Source organism: Mustela putorius, unplaced genomic scaffold (assembly GCF_011764305.1).
Source record: "Mustela putorius furo isolate JIRA1106 unplaced genomic scaffold, ASM1176430v1.1 tig00001012_pilon_pilon_pilon, whole genome shotgun sequence".
In the NCBI taxonomy this organism is placed as follows: domain Eukaryota; kingdom Metazoa; phylum Chordata; class Mammalia; order Carnivora; family Mustelidae; genus Mustela; species Mustela putorius.
This window is the reverse complement of record NW_025421531.1, coordinates 2,135,877-2,150,672: the sequence shown is the minus strand read 5'-3', so window position 1 is coordinate 2,150,672 and position 14,796 is coordinate 2,135,877. Positions and strand designations below refer to the sequence as shown.

General features: G+C 54.5%; 1 protein-coding gene across 3 annotated transcripts in view; it reads right to left on the bottom strand.

Annotated features, from left to right (window-relative positions):
- Positions 1 to 2,074: 2,074 nt before the first annotated feature.
- Positions 2,075 to 14,796, bottom strand: part of MAPKAPK2 (MAPK activated protein kinase 2) — a 45,840-nt gene continuing 33,118 nt past the window's right edge. The window contains exons 2-10 of one of the 3 annotated variants that reach the window (XM_045086996.1): positions 7,255 to 7,394; positions 6,995 to 7,068; positions 6,659 to 6,738; positions 6,077 to 6,203; positions 5,397 to 5,472; positions 4,815 to 4,939; positions 4,445 to 4,558; positions 4,263 to 4,343; positions 2,075 to 3,811 (exon numbers count right to left, since the gene is read on the bottom strand). In XM_045086996.1, coding sequence (XP_044942931.1) covers positions 3,744 to 3,811; positions 4,263 to 4,343; positions 4,445 to 4,558; positions 4,815 to 4,939; positions 5,397 to 5,472; positions 6,077 to 6,203; positions 6,659 to 6,738; positions 6,995 to 7,068; positions 7,255 to 7,394 — 885 coding nt within the window. In that variant the 3' untranslated portion in view covers positions 2,075 to 3,743. The remainder of the gene's footprint in view (positions 3,812 to 4,262; positions 4,344 to 4,444; positions 4,559 to 4,814; positions 4,940 to 5,396; positions 5,473 to 6,076; positions 6,204 to 6,658; positions 6,739 to 6,994; positions 7,069 to 7,254; positions 7,395 to 14,796) is intronic. The other 2 variants (XM_045086994.1, XM_045086995.1) reach the window with 2 other exon arrangements.

The window sequence follows — 14,796 nt, the reverse complement described above, 5'->3', positions numbered from 1 at the left end:
TTCCCATCTTATGCCACTGAAGGGCGTTCAGGAATCACACTCCGTTGCCATGAAAGCCAGCATTTGCCTTTAGGTCCCGGTTCCCTTTCCCATCCCACCTGGGAATTTAGTGGATGGAGGTTAAGTGATGGAATCACAGAGCCAGCCATGAGGGCTCGGGGAATGGGGAGGAGTACAAACGCATGGCAAGACCCCAGGCGCCAACTGGGTCCCTTGTGGCCGCTCACCGCAGCCATCTTCCTGAACACCAGCTCCGGGCCAGACTGTCCCAGGCCACAAGTGTCTAGAGCCAGGCCGACCCAGACCCAGGAGGCGGCCAGCAACTGTCCGTGCGTGAGGCGAGAGGATGAGAGGCTGCACCAAAGGCCTGTGGCAGAGCAGGTGCCCCGCGGATGCCCACACCTGGATCCCTGGAGCAAGGCACACGGTCCCTTGGTCCCTCACGTGGCAAAAGGAACTGCTGATGGGATTAAGGTTAAGAGCCTCGTGATGGGGAGATTATCCTGGATTATCTTCGGAGGCTCAACCTAATCACCCAAGTCCTTGCAAGTGGAGAGACCTAGCTTCTGGCTGGGTCAGAGATGTGACCACAGGAGCATGAGAGACCCGTGATGGCGGCTGGCTTTGAAGATGGAGGAAGAGGGTCACAAGCCAAGGAATGCAGACTTTTGAAGCTGGAAAAGGCAAGGCAATGGAATCTTCTAGAGCCTCCAGAAAGGAATGCAACTCTGCTGAGATCTTGATTGTAACCCAGTGAGACCTTATCAGACCTCTGACCTGTGGGATTATCTTACATTTGTGCTGCTGGACGCCACGGGCTGTTAGGGCAGCAATAGAAATACGGCCTCCCACGACAGTGGACCCGGACGATGCCCTTCTGCCCCCTCACCCTGGCCCCCCTCCTACCAGCCCTTGCTCTATCCTCCTCCAAGTTTGTCCCTTCTCACACCTGTGTAAGTGCAGACAACGCAACTGGATTTCCCGGGGAGCAAAACCTCAGGCGGTTTATCTGAGCATCTCATTCTACATGGGTGAATGGAGTCTCGAGCTAGGACCCGAACTTGACAACCCACACAGGGTTGTAACAGGGAAGTCGGGAAGTCGGAGCCACCAGGGGTCACCCTGCCTGTGCCCCCCGGCCTGAGCAGGGGACCTGTGATACTGCTGACGACGGAGGGGATGAGCAGGCCTCTCCTGCAGGCAGGCCAGCTATGAGGAGAGAGAACACCCCAGACCTTTGGATCCTGAGTTCCAGTCCAAACCAATTAGCTGTGTGACCTCCAGTACACCCCTCTGCCCTCAGTCAGCCCCCTCACTCATGAAGTAGGGGTACACACTCTGCCTTGCCTTTCTCCTAGTCAGCTCTGAGGCCCAGGGAGAAAATGTGAACTTCCGCCTCCGCCGAGTGTACTACTCGTCCATCTGACCGAAAGGAAGAGCAGTGGGGTCAGTAGAACAATGTTTACCTTGGGCCCTACTGCAAACCAATCCATTGTGTGATCCCAAACATCCTACCTCTGGGCCTTGCTCTTTTCATCTATGAATGGGGGAGAACGGGTCACGTGGACACTGAGGACTCTTCCAGATCAAGGCAGAATATTTCGGTTTAAGCCTAACCCCTTGCGCCCCCTCCTGGAACTTTCAGGAACTACACCACCCAGCTCCCCTGGTCTCTTCTAGGACTTGAACCCAGAAACCCACGCCAGCAGGTCCCCTCAGGCTGAGAAGGCCAGTGCCTGGCTGTGGCTAAACAGGTCAAAGAATCATGTGCTGAGAAGCCGCCTGGCTCCCGATTCAGTATTTGACAAAAAAGCACGGGCTCCCCACCCCTTGTTGCCACCCTATGTGGCTCCAAAGGAGAGCGGCATTCCTGCCCCTACCCCAGACAAGTCCCAGCCAGACCCTGCGCAGGACAGGCACTCCCTCACCTGGGAGGCCCTGCCATCTTCTGCCCTCCCAGGACACCCAGCTGCTGCCCTCCCAACATACAAAACCATCCTCCACCGATGTGAGATGCAGAGGAGACATGGCGGGGTGGAAAGGCTGAGTCCCATGAAGGAAGAGCAAGAAAACCTTTCAACTATTAAATCTGTTTAGTAAAGACAATTTCGCTCATACAAAACAACAACAGTTTACAACAATCTGAGTGCTGGGCACACCATCAGAGACAGGGAGGCACTGTGGGCACTCGGAGCCCCTCCCCCACACCCAGAGAAGATCCTGGCTGTCCCTCCGGCAACCCATCCCAAGGGAGAGGAGGGCTGTAGTATTAGTGCCACCCCCAGCCCTGTAAAGACCCTGGCACGGAGAACTTCTCCGTGTGTTGTTCATAGTAGGGGAGGGGGAGGGGGAGGGAGGGGGAGGGCCCTCCCCGCCCCCGCCCCCCTCACTGGCCTGGACATGCAAAACTGAGTTGTCTGGGGTGGAGGTGAACAGGCTAATGGGGAAGGGGCAGAGTCGGGACATCTTTGGCGTGAAGACTCCCCCACCCACCCACTAGGCCACAGTGAAAATCTGCAGGACCACACGCGTGGTGTTGCCTTTGCCCACAACGGGGAGCGGGCCAGTGCCCCCAGAGCCCTGGAGAGACTGCGAAATGCAGAAGCTCCCTGTGTCAATTCTGAAGGGCCTGGGCTCCCCTGCATGAGCGGAGAGAAGGCCTGGTGGGAGTGGCTAAAAACGGAGGAAAAATCAACAAGAACCAGTTAATAATGGCAGGAGGAAGGAGGGAGGCTGCTCAGTGGATAAGCGCCTCAGAGGACTAGGACCAGCACTGAATGGGCAGTAGGGGGCTGGGGTGGGGATGGTCCAGTCTTCCTGATCGCTGGGCCAGTGCCTAAGTCACTCCTCTCTGCCTCCCAGAACCAGCCAGTTGCAGGCACGGGGGCCCGGCTGGGAATCTGGGCAGGCTTCTCAGGCACTTTGGCAGACCCGATATGGGCACGGCAGGCCCCAGGGTGGGTAAGGTTCTTGAGCCACAGCAGGGCCCCTCTCTCTGCAGCCCTGCCTGCCCCAGGCCCGTCAAATGCACAGTCCCAGACACAGGTGCGGGCACACATGCACACACAGACGCAAATGCACACACGCGCGATCACACTCGCCTGTCCGTCTAGCACACTGGTGACATCTGAGGGCTCCGGCAGAGGTGGGTGGCATCCTGGCCCCGGCCCCCCGCGGGGCCTGGAGGTCCCAGAATGCCTCGGCCAGCAGCGGCCTCGGGCTGTCGTGGGGAAAGAGAGAGCAGGTGTGACCACACAGGGACAGTCCCTAAAACAGTTTCCACAAATACCCTTGAACCAAGGCTGAACCCTTACACATCCACAGAGGAAGAGGTCTGGGTAAGAGGAGGCAGAGTGGGGAAAGAACAATAAAAGGTTTCATAAAAATTCTAAGTCAAATCACTGATAAAATTTCAAAATGAGCATAGGGTCAGGACATCCCGCTCCCGTCTCCCCTCGTGGCCGCCAGCCTCCGGCCTCCCAGCCGCTCCCTCTCCGAGGCAGCCGCAACCAAAGGTGGGTCGCGGCTCCTGACGGGGTTCCGGGATCCACGCCGCCAAGAAGGAGGCGAGGTGGAAGTGGACAGTTCTGTGTCTCTTCGCTTAAAAAATATATTCAGGTCGAGAGTTATTGCTTGTCCTCCATTGGAGCGGGATGGGCTCAGAGGCTCAGTGAGCGAGGGCCGCAGCCTCCAGGGCCCGAGCTTTCTTCCGCCTCTTCAGAAGGAGAGGATTGGATGCATCTTCAATCTTCTTTATCTTGATCTGCTCGTAGTCGACACGCATTGTGGCCAAGGCACTGGTCATCTCCTCCTGGGAAGGGGAAGGGTTCCACCAAGGGGAAGACGGGGGAGACGAGACACAGGAAGGGCAGGGTAAGGGCGACAGGGGGTCGAAGCCAGGAGAGAACAGGCTGGTCAGTGGGTCCAGAGCTGACAGCAGGGCCCCCCAGTGACCCCACTGGAAGCAGAAAGAGTACTGGATTGGGAGTCAGGGGACATGGGTTCTGGTCCACCACAGCTGTGACCTTGAGTCAGTCACCCCCCATCTCGGACTCAGTCTCCTCATCTGCAAAATGGGATGGTACCAGACCGCCTTCCAGGTTCCTCTGGAGAGCCAGTGGGCCGTGCGCTTATAAGGAATGGCCAAGGCTGCGTTCACACCGAGCACAGTCCCCAGCCCTGCCTGGGCAGGGAAGTGGCTCGCAGCCACTGCTCTTGCAATAGACCCCCTCTCCCCCCAGAGCAGCCAGTGCTTCCCTCACCTTGACGTCTTCCCACCGCTCCTTGTCCTCCTTCAGGACCCGGCTGGTGTGCAGTGGGGTTTGAGGGACCTTTGTTGATTGCTGGGGGTGCAGTGTAGGGGGAGAAAAGGAGGTCACGTGAAAGCCTGGCATGGAGCAGAGTCATGGCTGGACCCTCCCCCCAAGGGATAGTTTCCACGGACCCAGGTCTCTGCGGCCCAGCAGGCTCACCATGATCCAGGGGTGGTTCATAAACTCCGTGATGGTCATTCTCTGAGTGGGCTCTGTTTTCAGCAGGTTCCGGATAAGCATCTTCACTGCGGGGGTGGGACAGGGAGACAGAGCTCAGGGGCCATACTCTCCCCTCTGCTTCTTCCCCAAGTTTTCAGGGAAAAACCAGATGTGGGGGCGGGGGGTGGCCGCAGGGAGGCAGAGAGCCCAAGGAGCTAGCCCCGAGCCAGGCCCTCCGCACAGACAGCACGTGCCCAGCAGGGAGGGACACACGTACAGACCCACGCTGCGGGCTGGACGGCCACGGGCACGCGCACACACCGGCGCAGGTGGGGCCCTTACCTTCCTCTGACACCTCTGACCACTCTGGGTTGGGAAACTCATACTGGCCCATTCGGATGCGAGTCTTCATGCCCGGAGAGATGGCAAGACCGTGGTTGGAATAGAAGGGGGGATAGCCACACAGCCTGGACCGAGGAGCAGAAGAGGGGGGACAGTGCTGGAGTTATTAGGGGCCTCCCGCCAGGAACAGAGTGGGAAACGGGCTGGGAAACAGGCTTCCGGTAAAGGTCACAGAGAAACTACAACTCGTGGGGGTTTCAGGCACGATACATGAAGTGAGTAACAGGGCCCAGAAATCCAACACACCAAGGATCTAAACCACACATTTTCCTGTCTGTTAGCTAGTTTATACCCATCGCTTAGCTACAGAATCCAATGAACACTGTGAGAAGGGGACATGCAGGGCATTCCCAGGGAATACCCCGTCCAGAAGGGGATGCGAACCTTGGCTTCTTCCTCTTGTCACAGAGAGGTACAGCCTCTTTCCGCACCCTGCCCCAGCCCCGCCCGCCCCTGACACGCTCTCGGGATGTCCCCCTGCCCCAGCCCTGCCTCCCCCCAGGCCATCCCTGACACACTCACAAGATATACATGATGACACCCAAGGACCACATGTCACAGGACTTGTCGTACTTCTCAGGACCCAGCACTTCTGGAGCTGCAAACCAAAGGTCAGCGTGGGTGGGTCCGGCCCTTGAACACTGTGATACACCCGAGCTTCTCTTGGATCACGCTCTCCATCCCAACCCTTCATCCCATTGTGATGGTACTGTAGCTGGGGGCTGTGGGGCAGGGCAAGAGAGGGACAGCCATAACCTAGTGCTGGGCTTGGATCGGGGAGAACAGAAGATCCTCCCCCAGAAGGAACCCTGGGGCTGGAGTCTGAAGATGAAACAATTCCTGAACTGAAGAGCTTTTCCAACCCATGCTGCCCATTTAATCGGACACAGGAGTTTATTCTGTGCCAGTCAGCTGGGGCTCCAGAACCCCACCTGCGCCCCCGGACTCCACTGGGAATCTGAGCGCAATGACAGCTCTTCTTGGGGAAATTACAGGCGTGCACAAAATCCTGTCTATAATCTAAGATTAATCTCCCACAACGCCTTGATCCCAGCTTAACTCTGACGAGCCCTACTTCTGGGCAGGTCACATCCGCACCAGCTCCAGGAAGGGTCAGAAAACACGACAGGCCCCGTGGCCCGAGAGCTGGAGAGCGCGCCTGGGAACAGCTGTGGGGAGAGACCAGGCCTCCCCGCACTTACCCACATAGTACGGCGTATAACAAGGAGTGGTCAAAGAGTTGTGGCTGGTGGTTTCCTTGGCAAAGCCAAAATCTGTGAGTTTCAGGATGGCATTGGGCCTTTTGGAGGTGTATAGGAGATTCTCAGGCTACAGGGAGAGAGACAGACAGACAGCAATTCTGCTGAGCCTGGGAGGAGCCATGAGGATCAGAAGGTAAGGATTCCTGCCTTCCCTCATTCTTCCAACCATCATCTGCCCCCCTCGATGGGCACACCATAAGGAGCACCCCTGCCTTCTGGAGCTGACAGAGTCCTTGGAGACAAGAGACAAACACAGAGAACCACGAGTGAACACCACAGGGACATGGAAACCAAAGGCGTGACTGCGTGGGACCGACGAAGGACCACAGCGCTGGGCGTGCCACAGACACTTTGGCTACTGGGTCTGGGGGTGTGGCCAGAGAGGGCAGAGAATGGCACCCTGTGCTACTCCGCCCTCAGGAGCCAGGCGGCCAGGACACAGGGTCACCGCGGCCCCACAGCCGGGGGCCCCCCCACCACACCTCGGTTGGGGGGACGGGGCAGCAGTGAACCCCGGGGTACCTTGACATCCCGATGCGCAATGTTGATCGAGTGCAAGTACTGGATGGCCTCACCGATGCTCTTCATGATTTCTGACGCTTCTGGAGCCGTGAGGCAGGAGAAAGAAAGGCACAAGAGGCACCGTTCGGTTTGATGACTCACTGCACTCCGCCCCTCGCATGCAGCCGCGGGCTCCCTACTTCCCCCACCCGCCCCAGCAACGGAGAAACAAGGCACCGTCCTGTCTTAGCGGGGGACGGCACGCCTGGCAGTGGGCCTTGGCATCTCTGGCAGACAGCAGGCCCCAGAGCCCCCTTCCCACAGCCCCGCCTGCCACAGCCTGTCCCCACAACAGACCCTTTCTACCTCTTTCTGTGAACGCTTGGTCTCCTCGGTCCTGGATTCGGCTAAAGAGTTCTCCACCGTCCAAACTGAAACACAGCCACAGTCAGATCTGACGGGTTCAACACCCCACCAGCCCTCTCCATTCCCCGCTAAAAAAATGGAACATCACATTTCAAGTTCTGGAGTGCAGACCTGGGCAGTCCCCAGAGGGCGAGGGGCCTGAGTGGGCAGTGGGGACAGGCTGGGCAAGGAGAACAGGCCGGGCTGCTTACCACTCCATGACGATCAGCAGGCACTTCCTGCCCGCGTACAAGTTCTCGTAGACATCCACGATCCGCACAATGTGTGGGCACTGCGAGGCCCGCCAATGCAGCTCCACCTCCCGGCGGGCCTTGGGGCAGTCCTGAAGCATCTGCAAGCCAAAAGGCCTCCTTGGTAAGTGCACCATTTCTGCAGGTGGACAGCCGGCTGCCGCCCAGCATGGGTCTGTTCCAAGGTCTTGGCCCTGGTGCCCACTAACCTCTCCACTAGGGAACCATAAGCTCCATGCTACCACTGGCCTCTACCAGCTCCCTTGGCATTTCCTCTGGCCTCTCCTTACCCTTCCTGACTTAGAGTTTTGCAGCTCCCTTCTCTGCTCTAAAAGAAACCTTAAGATGACTCCCATGGGGCCTTGACAGCTTTACTGAAATCAGCCCTTGGACCATTCTGAATAGGGGGGCCCTTCCTAGCTAGGGGTGTAGAACAGAAGGCAGACAGCTGTTGGGGACTGGGAGACAGAGGCTAAAGGAGGCATTGAGGAGAAAGACACTGAGGAAAATGAATACCATTACAGAAAGGAGCCTAGAGAAAGGAGAGACTCAGAATCAGTAAGAAAAGGTACTTCCAAGATCCATCAAAGTCCACACACCAAATCCAGAGCAATGTGCTTTCTGCCTCTGTGATTTACGTCATTCATCCAGCTGGCAGCCTGATGGGATCTGAAAGCTGCTTATTAGGTTTTCCACCTTGAGCAAGTTCTTGAACTCACGAGCCTCATTCCTGTGCCTTCTTCCATGGACCAGGGGTCAGGGGCAATTGGAACCTGGATCCTTCACCTGGGTCCCTCACCAGCCTCTGGGGCTGAATCTTGACAAATTCAAGCCAGGTCCATGAATTCCTTTACTCAATGACTAACGTGGGAACAAGCCTGAGATCCAACACCGTTCAAGAACTTTGTAACAAATCTGCTAGAGGCCTCTTAAAGGGAGCACAAGGCAGCTGGAGCATCTTTCCCCCACCTGGCACCTGGAACTCCGGCAGTCACTTTAGCGCCATAAGGGAGACCAGGAGATTTGGCAGCTACCTGGGTCCTTGCTGACACCCACGAGCATCACTCAGGATTTGTTTTTGGCAAGACAATCATCTTTCCTTACTACTTAAACTGCTTTTAGCAGAGTTTTTTTTATTGCTCAGAGCCAAAGGCTGGACAGCCAAAGGTATATCCCTGTGTAAAATAGGGGATAGATCTATTGCAAGGATTAAATGAAACTTAATTCTGCAAAGCACCTAGCAGGGTGCCTGGCAGATGCCCAACAACCGGAGCTGTCACTTCCCTCACAGACTGTCTGCTTGAAGGCACAGCTCCAATGCCAGAAAAATTCAGACAAAGACCCTGAGAGACTTAGCATCTCTGTGAGCCATCAAGTTTAGCCCTACATGGCCCTACACAGCTGGGGAATGTGGCAGGAAATTCGGTCAGAAAGATCAGATGGCCAGGATGGAGCCAGACAGAGGGCACCGAAAGGCAAATACAGGAATTTCCAACAATAAAACTAGAATTAATCATGCTGCAGTCCGTGATATACTAGGCCCTTTCTAACTGTGCAACAGTCATCTTATGGGATGAGGAAACTGAGGCTCAGAGAAATAGTGTGTCCAGGGCTAAGTTCCTGGGGAAAGGCAAAGCCAGGGTTGAAATCTAAGCCTGGTGGATTCCAAAGCCCAGGCCTTTTCCATGACACTACAAAGCTTTACGAAAAGGGGTGCAGGCCAAGACTTGGGCCAAGACTTGTCAATTTCAGACAGCCAACTGCAGACTGGCCTTGCAGAGGTGATCCCCAAACAGGTGCCCTAGTTCTGTCTCCCCGGGAGCAAGCAGGAGGCAACGTCCCCATGGGGTTACACTGCCACCTAGTGGCCACATGGGGGCACTGCACAACTTTGGAGTTACACCACCAATTTTATTATGGACCAGGAAATAAGTTTATTTTCCTTTCTCGTGCTCTAAGAAACGCAGAACGAGGCACTGGCCAATTTCATTTGCATGTAATTCAACTCAGCAGACATTTATTGGGTCCCACATTGTCCTGGATGCCAAGACAAAATAGAAGAGTCCCAATCTGAGAATGCCAGGGTACTAGAGGAGGTAGATACTGAAAATACTTATAACCTGGTGAGATAATGTGCTATATGACTGATAAGTTCAAAGGGTTCAGAAGCAAGAGTTTCTGAACCACCACAGAAGAAAGCCGCCACATAAGAAAGATCTCTTTCGCCCCCTACAGGTACATCGATCATGATGAATTCAGGAGAGGAAGATTTAGGCAGAGGCAACCTGAGGTCACAGATTTACAATGGGGGAATCCGGCAGGGGTCTGGAATTTGTCACTATCTCCAGTGACCTTGGAGAGGTCATTACCCTCCTAAGCCTGTTTTGCATCTATAAGTTGGGGGGCGGGGTAATACCTACCTGGCCCCCTTCCTCACAGAGCCATTTTAAGCATCTAATGAAAGAGTACCTCTGAGTGCTTTGTGATTGGGGAGGTACTCATCACTAAAAGCCAGCAGCACGACTGCCATAGCACAGGACCATCACCTCTGAGCTGAGGCTGGAGCCCACTGAGAAGCCGGCACAAGTCGCCAGCAAGACTGTAGGCTGGGCTTATAAATGCAGCCCAGGGACCACAGCCTGGGTAGTCGCTCTAAGGTCTGACCGGCCAGAGCTGTGCTAAGTGAGGACATCCCAAGGCCCAAACCCAAGGGCCCCTTGGTCCCTCACGAACTCAGAGCTCACACTCCAACTTCTGATCTTTCTGCCTTAGACACGTTAGACCGTGTGGCAAAGGAGAATTTGCAGTCACAAGGCCTGGGTTCACATCCCACCTCCAGACTTAAACACAATTCTTCACCTGCCAGATGAGCCAGAGGGCCTCAGCACAACACACCTGGTCTTGGGAACCATGTACACCTCACTTCCCAGCTCTGTGCTTCCCAGCCTGGGTCAGGTAAGCCAACCTTCCTTTCTGAAAAGGGTTTCCTCATTTGTGAAACAGGATTAGATTTCATGAAATCAATAAGTTGGAAAGAGTAGTATTTTTGAATTCTAAAAGAAACATAATAATTTCCCATGAAGACTGGTGCTTGGCATCTAGGTACGTGTTTATCAGAAATCCCTGAACGGATATGAAGATCAGCTCAAGCCATGAAAGCAAGACCTTCAACTGCATCAGGCAGGCAAGCTGACTGATGTCACGGGGGAAGGCCTGAAGTGCCAAAAAGGCTTTGTAGACAGCTGTGGGGTACAGAAGGCCTGGAGGGAGCATATCAAGAATGTGCTAATCTGGAGTACAGAGCTAAGTAAAGAACCGCAATGGGCAGTGGGGAGTGGGGGAGGTGCCTGAGTTCCAAGCCAGAGGAGAAGGGGAACGAAACAGGATTCCTGAGGTGCTGTCGGGGCCACCAGAAGGTTCAACCAGAAGCCAACAGAGTCACCTAGGAAAGGTAGGAAGGGCTCACCTCTATGGCATGGACAAAGACAGTGGAGGCCAAACGGCCCAGGTCTATAGATCTCAGGGACCCAGACTGGAAGGAAGGAAGGAAAGGAGGGTCTTCCCACTGAGAAGCCACATGCCCTTAGACACAAAAAGCCTAGTAGGGTTCATGAAATATTCTGAAATATTCATGAAATATTCCACACAAAGCATGGAACAGATACTGTGACTTGTCTCCATCCCCTGTAGCTCACATCGGAAATTCTCTTGCACTGTAGAAAAGGTTAATTGTTGTATGTGCTGACTTGCAATGCAAGAGGCAAGACCACCTACCAAGTGTGGCAAGGGCCAGGGACCAGGCCACAGAACCACTGCCTGGGGAGGAACCTCCAGGATGACAATGGCAGTGAGGGAGACGGGGGAGCTCTCTCAGAAAACTGTTCCACGCCTCAATTTGCCGGCAACGGAAGGGAAGAGGAATGGGGCCCCCACTTTTGGTTCCTTATGGCCCCATTATCCCCACCACCAGCACCACATCTTCCACCATGGGGCCGCAGGAAAAGACTTGGTAGTCAGCATCCTAAACCCAGCTGAGCCAGAGAAATGGGAAGCAAGAGACCAGGGCCTGAAGCATGGCTCAGCAGCAACAACGAAAGGAGCACTGGGTGGGAAGGAATACGCTCCAGGCCCCATGAGATCATTCCTTTCACAAGCTCTCACTTTGCCCGGTGTGTGACCTTGTGGAAGTCTCTCACCCCTCTGTGCCTCAGCTTCCTATCTGGTTAGATAGGATAACAGTGCTTGCCTACACTAAACGAGGCACATCATTCAATAGAAGCACATCATGGGAATTACTAAGAGCAGCACAGGGCATGGAGTGAGAGCGCGTCAGTGTCTGCCCCCACTTCCCCACCGTGCTACTGCAGAGTCCACGGGGTGGGGAGCTGGGGTCCTGCTCATGCACACCTCATTTCAGGGGTTATGAATAGCTCCAGGCTCGGGGCAGAGGGGAAGCCAGAATACTGGAAAGGAGGCAGTCTCTGGTGCCCTAGCCCTGAGCTCTCCCTCTGCCTCTGAACACATCACAAACTGGACAGCTGGGGGCAGGGTGCACTCGCCATGGAGTGAAGGAAGCCGGTCCTTCCCGACACTGCCTGGGAGCCAAGAGTGATGGGAAAGTCTGAGTCAGGCGCTGGGTGTGCTGCCGGTGTGTGGTGTGTGGTTAAAGCAGACCTCTAGGGCGCTGGCGGCAGGAGGTCAGAGCAAAGGTCCGGTGTGTCCTGCCCCGGCCCCCAGCCCTCCCCGCTCTTCTGCTCCCCACCCCCCCACACCCTGAGCCCAGCCCTGCTCTGCAGGGTGGAGGGAAAGAGGAGGAGGATGTGGGCAGGAGGGCTGCTGCTGTGAGTCCCCCCGACTGCTCCAGCACAGCAGGATCCACGGGAGCAGGAGAAAGGGAGCCCCTCCTGGTAAGCTCTGTGCTGAGTGGGTGCTGGTGCTAAGTACTCTGCACCGAGAACCCCCACGCCCACCCTGGAGGGAGCATCCTGCTTTACAGATGACCAAGACTCGGGCTCAGAGAAGCTAAGCAATTAATTTGAAGCCTTCCAGTAGCTGCCAGGGGCAGGGCTGGAATTCGGTGCCTGTCCTCACTGCTCCCGAGGCTCCTTTTCCACCACCCACGGTAAGGCCAAGGCACAGGCACAGAATCTGCCATGACTATCCGTGATATCAATGCCAAAAACAAGAGCTGAAAGTACAAACCCTTTGATCCTGAAATTCCGCTTCTAGAATCTACCGTGAGCTTCTCTTCTAGATGGAGCTGACGGTAGGCACTTCCCAGCCCTGAGTCAGCTGCACCAGCCAGAAACCGGAGGCTCAACAGTAAGCAGTCGAGATTGCCTTCTTTAAAAGTGCACTTATCTACACAATCCAAAATCACGGAAGCGATGTTTGTACAGAACGTCGAACAGGGCATGGATTCCCGTGCCTGTCAGTTTCTGGGTCACGGCCGGCCGCGGTCAGTGGCGGCACTCACTCTGTTGTTTTCTTGGCAGCAAAAATCCCAATCTTAGTTTCCTTACATTGACTCATCAGAAAGTGTCTGATAGTAAGTGAAAAAGCCAATTTACAAAGCCTTATTGTGCAGAGCACAGCTCCCTATAAACAGATACCCACCTGGGCAGGCGGGTGTAAAAGGAAGGGCGTTGGTACTCAGTAAAATGCTAATCGGAATTCTATCTGAAAAGCAGGATGACAGTGACTTCCTTTTTTCTTCCTTAGATCTTTATTTTCTAGGTGATTTACAATTAGCATTTGTACTTTCTAAAGAGGCAAAGAAAGAAGCTCGGCTCTCCAAATGTACATCAGAGGCTGTCATCCACACGGCCAGGCCCACGGCTGGGGAGCAGAAGCTTGGGCTTCTCTCTGCCAGGCAGCTCGGGCTGGCAGGTGCAGGCTGCTCTGCGGACAGAGCGGACACGGAGAACTAGAGCACAACGTGTTCCCTCGTCCTCAGTCCTCTCCCGCTCGCCTCTGCCCTGACTTTACCCTCGGCTCCCCAGCCAGCGGGCCTCGGCGTCAGCTCAAGCATCTTTACACCTCTCCTCTCTGCCTGATGCTGGGCACCTGGACCTCACGGCCCTGAACTGGCGAAAAAGGGAAGTGTGAGGAGGTCACGAGGACGGGGGACCAGGACACACTGTCCCTACATCATGTGATCTCTGTCTGAGCCCTTCAAAGCCCCCATCCCTGGATCTGAAGCCAGGGAAGGAAACAGGGAAGAGACACACAGCACGGGGCTCACCCTCGCGGAATGCCGTCACTCAGGCGACATGGGGGACCCAGCACGCGCCACACACTGTTTTGGAGAGTGCTGGCACAGAACAGAGAGCACAGCAAGCATGGGCTGTGCCCCCATGGAACTTCCATGTGAATGCAGGATACAAAATGAAAAAGTAAAAAAAGAATTTCTTTTTTAAGTTCTACCTTATGATCTGCGTGTAAAGGAACTAACAAGGGTGCTGCCAGAAACCAGCAGTGGCGGTGAGGGAGACGCTCCCTCAGCCCCCCAAATTACAGAGAGCGGCCTCCAGCCGGGAGACACGGTCACTTGCCTCCTTACATCTATCTCAGCTCAGGAACATAAGAGATGACAAACGGATAACTCTTGGTTGAAATTATTTTACTCTACACCTAGGGGAGGGATGGGGAATGTCCCCTTGTAGAATTGCTGCAAAGCTCAGTGAGGAGCTACTGCCGGTCCTACCCTAGAAGATGATCTACGCAGAAATCTAACAGCGGAGTTCGTAGGTTACTAAAGTAAAAGATACACAGAAGTACCGCATTGGGGTCCCCAGCTGGTGCACACAATCCCAAATGTTTGGCTAGAGGTAAAAGTGGTTCTCTATTTACTACCGGCTTAGGTTACTGCGAAGGGGAAAAACCCCTACCCACAACAAAGCTTAAACCTACAGTGGGGAGTCCAGTCCTAAAAGCCTTGAGACAACCACACCACTGCCCAAAGACTAGCTGGATCTTCCTGCGGTTCCCACCATCTCTCTCCAGAACCTTCTCTGGGGCAGCCACAACCAACCAAGGTTCAACAAAAAGGCAAGAAGCTTAAAAGCCACACCATAAATGACAATTTAAAAAAAATATTTGCAACACATAATGGATAAAAGGCTAACTTAACTCTGGCAAATCAATTGTAAAAGATTAACAATCCAATATAAAAATGGTCAAAGAATAAGAACAGGCAGTTCAAAGAGAAAGGAACACAGATGGCCGAACGATTCTTGATGCAAGTCATTAAGAGAGAAATGCTTATGAAAACAATGATAGTAATTTCACCAGAATGGCAAAAATGTTTTAATGTTTGACCAAAAACAAAACAAAATAAAACTCTTGGGTTTCTGCCAAGACTTGAGAAGAAAGGGCACTCTCACAGACGCTCGCCAGGGACATGACCGAGTACGTTGTTTGAGGAATTTGGCCATATCTGTCAAAATTGTAAATGTCTGAACCCTGCACGAAGTCATTGCCCAGCTAGGAAATCAACCTACA